This window comes from Corapipo altera, unplaced genomic scaffold, assembly GCF_003945725.1.
Source record: "Corapipo altera isolate COAL_440 unplaced genomic scaffold, ASM394572v1 0, whole genome shotgun sequence".
Taxonomy (NCBI): Eukaryota; Metazoa; Chordata; class Aves; order Passeriformes; family Pipridae; genus Corapipo; species Corapipo altera.
Genome location: NW_020884872.1, coordinates 25,216,161 through 25,220,919, shown reverse-complemented (window position 1 = coordinate 25,220,919; position 4,759 = coordinate 25,216,161). Strand labels below are relative to the sequence as shown.

The following is a 4,759-nucleotide window of genomic DNA, read 5'->3' as shown; positions in this document are numbered from 1 at the left end:
CGAGTACGTAGTATGCACATGAAGGAAAACACATTTCAAGAGACAGTTCAACAGGTAGCCAGCCTAATCTGCATATCTAAAGGTACGGCTAATAATATTTTAAATTACATCTAGGACTGTGTTTGGCTGGAGGTAACCGACGCCAGGGAAGTTTTCTCACAGTTTCCTGCTTTCTGTGCGCTCTGTTCGGAGGCTGAATATTTCCAAAAGTCGCCTGTCGACTGAACCCGCACACACCTCGCTGTGATAAAGGCTCAAATAGTTGAAAAAAAAATGTGTGGGGCTTATTTTCGGTTGAAATCAACAGACACCTTCCATGAAAATTCTGTGTTCAGTTTAAAGCATAAGTGATTTATACAAAATTATCAACATAACTCGGAAGAGTTATATATGTCAATTGACATGTAAGCATTATAGAAGAAGTGCAATCTCTAACAGGGACCAAAACCGCTCCTCATTAACCAACTAAAACTTCCGCACTCGTTATGGACGAAGTATTTATTCGCCAGCGCTAAAAGATAATTTAAAAAGTCCTACAGCCTGCTGCCGCCGACATGACAGTCACGGAAGTTAATTTTGTTTCCTTTTGTTTAAGTAGTTATAACTATTTTAAAAATTCATTTGCTACAGAAGTTTACAGCAAACTTTTAATTCTAACATATCGAAAAGTATCGACCGACAGCTAGAAAAAAAATTAAATTTCAAAGCACTGAACAACATTCTGCAACGAACTGACATGCATCGTTTTGCTCGACAGCTTTAGCACCAGTCGCTGAAAATTGAGGGGGGGGAAGGGGGGACGTCGGAGGGGAAAGAAACGTGTGACCCCTCCGTTCCCCGCTCGCTCCCCGGGATGCTCCGGAGGGACGGGGCTGCTTTTCGGGCTTGAGGTTTAGAGGTCGCTTTTCTTTTCGAGACGAGCAAAACTAAGCTCTTTCTCTTTTCAAGGTGTTAATTAGAGGGGAAGTGCCGCGCTGACCGGTGCCTTCTCGATTCCCAGGGAAGTAGGTGCCCCCCCTGGGCCGGGGGGAACTCCCGGCCGAGTGGGGACCCGAGGCGAGCAGGGGTGGGCAGCACCCGATTACCCCCAGGGGGAAAGTTACTGCCCCGGCAAGGTTTAGACCACCAGTCCAGCCATAAAGTCCACAAAATAAATGTTCACGGCTGGAAGAGTAACGCAGTAAGAGGCTTTCCCTTGCAGTAGGGAACGAGTATTAAAATAAATCTACCTTCATCCCTCCCGGTTTACACAGGTTAGAGAACATCGATATTTACTGCAGATTGCACTTCATTCTGTTTGCCGCTGCTGTTTAAAACTTCCTCCCCAAAATTTAGGTTTACCCGCTGTATTTCTGGGTTTACCATGGTAAACACTACTAAGTTCTCCAGGAAATTTTTGTTTGTTTGTTTGTTTTTAAAAACCAGGTGACTTTTTCCGCTTTGAAATTTATTTAACTCAAAAAAAAAAAAAAAAAAGGACGCATCCTTCGGATTTCTGTTTAGCAGAAAAGCTTTTTAGTAAACTATGTACAAAATCTGAATTCCTTCATAATGCCTAACTAAAAATTATTTCACAATGCATTTACAAGAAATGATACAAAAAGAAAACAAAACCGAAGAGAAAACAAACAAACAAAAATATCCAGATACAATAAAATTTTACAAACCTCAGGAAAAAAAATGTAGCTTCTAAAAGAAAAACAAAAGTTTTATAAATAAACAAACAAGTAACAAAAAAACCCCAACCCAACAAAACCGCGAGAATATCTACAAAAAACTTTTTAATTGTTCTTTTGGATTTGCTTTAGTACATGAGTAATAAATGAGAACTGTTTCCTCATCAACTTCGAGTTAATTAGTCAATAAAAAGCCTTCACAAGAAGCGATCCGTGACTGAAATCGTAGCAGTTCCACGCGGTATAAAAGTTGGCATCGCCTACAACTTTTTGTTGGTATTTTTTTGTCTTTTCACCATCGTTTCCCCCCCTTTCTCCTTTTTTCCTCCCTTATTTTCTCTTTCTCTTCTTTTGCAAATAAACGCACTACGCCTCTTGGGTGAATGATAAATACTGTACAAAAAGTCTCGATAAAACACGGAAGTTCAGTTTAAAACTAGTTTCATAAACTAGTCCTTCTAAAAAAAAAAAAAAGGTAAGTAAAGCAACCGTTACCTTTTTTCTCTCTCGTCATTATTATTATTATTTATTATTATTATTACAAGAACATCAAAACATTTCTGTACAAAAAGGAAGGAAGAAAGAAAAAAAAAAAAGAGAGAGAGGCGGGGAAGGGCGGGAGGGAAGGGGCGCGAGAGGCAAAAATAAGAGGGGGAACCTGGGAGCGGGGCAGGAGAGGCGCGGGGCCGGGACGCGGGAGGGCGGCCGGGGCTGAGCGTGCGGTGGCAGCGGCGGGGCGCGCAGTCCAGCGGAACGGCCCGGGGCCGCGGCCGGGGCCCGAGAGCCGAGCCGGTGCTCGCACCCGAGCCTGCCTCCGCCGCTCCGGTGCCGGCGGGGATTCAGATATGCGTCAAGGGGACGGTGCCGTTCACCCCCGTGCTGGCGCTCTGGTAGTGCTGGGGCAGGGAGTGGAGCCGGCTCTGGGCGGCAGCTGCCGCCGGATCACCGCCTTCCCCGGCCGGTAAGTACATGCTGATCATCTCCCGCAGGTCCCCGGGGCAAGGGGCCCGCGAGTGCGAAGTGACGGGCGGGCTCACGCTGGGCTCCGACTTTACCAGCGAGCCCAGGGCGCCCAGCGCCCCCGAGGAGGCGGCCGCCGCCGCCGCCGCCGCCGCCGCTGCCGCCGCCGAGTTCTGGTGGGGCTGGGAGCCGTAGGGCAGGGCGCCGTAGCCCGAGGGCGAGGCGCTCATGTAGCCCTGCGAGTTGGAGATGGGGCTGTACTGCAGGGCGCCCATGTCGTAGCGGTGCATGGGCTGCGGGTTGTGCGGGTGGTGCGGGTGATGGGGGTGCGGGTGGTGCGGGTGCCCCCCGCTGCCCGGGTGCTGGCTGTAGGCGAGCTGCGCCTCCTGCATCATCGCCGCCGCCGCCGCCGCCGCCGCCACCGAGCCCGGGTAGGCGCCGTTCGCCCAGCCGTTCATGTGCGCGTAGCCGCCGCTGGCCGTGCCGCCGGGGCTCTCCAGCCGCTGCCCAACACCGCCCGGGCTGACGCCGACGCCCATGCCCACGCCGACACCGGCCGGGCCTCCCGCGGCCGAGCCGGCGCTCAGTAGCCCCCCGGCCAGCGAGTACTTGTCCTTCTTGAGCAGGGTCTTGGTCTTCCGCCGGGGCCGGTATTTATAATCCGGGTGCTCCTTCATGTGCAGCGCCCGCAACCGCTTCGCCTCGTCGATGAACGGTCTCTTCTCGGCCTCCGACATGACTTTCCACTCGGCCCCCAAGCGCTTGCTGATCTCCGAGTTGTGCATTTTGGGGTTCTCCTGGGCCATCTTCCGCCGCTGGCCCCGCGACCACACCATGAAGGCGTTCATGGGTCTCTTGACCCGGTCCTGGTTCGCTTTGTTCCCCCCGCCGCCGCCGCCGCCGCCTCCTCCGCCGCCTCCCGCTCCGGTCTGCCCCGAGAGGTTCGTGGGGGCCTGGGCTCCGCCGGGGGAGTGCAAGTCCGTCTCCATCATCATGCTGTACATTCAAGTAGCTTTTTTATTTTCCACCGGCGCCAGACGTGAAAAATGAATCAAACATAGAGGAGCCCGGGCGGACGGGGAGCGAGCGAGGTGAAACCCGTTCGTATCTAGGTAGCTACCGCCGTGGAAAAAAAAAGAAAGGAAACAAAAAAAAAAAAGAGGAGAAGAAAACCGCGAGGAGGGCGATCGGCGACCCCACCGGCGAAAAACTTTCTCCCTTTTGCAAACCACTTTCGGGGCTCGGCGGCGACGGGAGTTCGAGCTGCTCAAACAGGTGCACGGCAAACTTGCTCCTTCACTTGGCGCGGCGGGAGGAGTGTGCGGAGCCGTCGGCGGTGTCCTCCGCTCGCCGGCGCTCCCCGGCAGACGCGCGCACACCCCTCCGCTCCCTCTCTTATCCTTAACGGAGCTATTTTTTTTTTGTTCTTTGCTGCTAACTTGGAGAGAGAGAGGGAGGGAGGGGAGAGAGCGTGTGTGACTTGCATCCGCTGATCGCAGGTGAACGGAGCAGAAGAGAGGAGAACCCACCGCCACGCGAAAAGGAGGCGAAAAAAAAAAAAAGTATTTAAACGTTAACTGAAAAAAAAAAAAAAAAAAAGCGGGAGGAGGATCAGGGGAGGGAGGGGGTGGGGGAAGAAGCCCAACCAAAACACGCGCCGAGCCCGGCGGCCGGGGCGCGGCGGCACAGTAATTTGCTGGCGGTGGTCTCCCTCCCGCGGCCCGGGCGGGACGGGCCGGGAAGGGGCCGGGAAGGGGCCGGGACGGGGCCGGGACGGGGCCGGGAAAGGAGGAGAAGGAGGAGGAGCCGCCGGGCGCGCGGGCGAACGGCGCCGCAGCCATACGGCGCGCGCCGAGCCCGCCTTAAATCGCCTGCCGGCGGCCAATGGGGGTGCGCCGCCGGGCCGTGATTTGCATATGGCGCGCGCCGGGCGGTGACGTGCGGCGGGGCGCGCCGAGCGCGGGGGGGCGCGCAGGCGGAGGGGCACCCCCGAGGCGGGGACACAACACACCCTCATCCCGGCCAACCCGGCCATCCCGGCCATCCCGGCCATCCCGGCCAACCCGGCCATCCCGGCCAACCCGGCCATCCCGGCCATCCCGGCCATCCCGGCCAACCCGGCC

General features: G+C 54.8%; 1 protein-coding gene across 1 annotated transcript; it reads right to left on the bottom strand.

Moving 5' to 3' along the window:
* Nucleotides 1-749: 749 nt before the first annotated feature.
* On the bottom strand, nucleotides 750-4,482 carry SOX1 (SRY-box 1). The gene has a single exon (XM_027640145.1). The coding sequence runs from the start codon at nucleotides 3,638-3,640 to the stop codon at nucleotides 2,516-2,518; it is 1,125 nt and encodes a 374-aa protein (XP_027495946.1). The 5' UTR covers nucleotides 3,641-4,482; the 3' UTR covers nucleotides 750-2,515.
* Nucleotides 4,483-4,759: the final 277 nt, after the last annotated feature.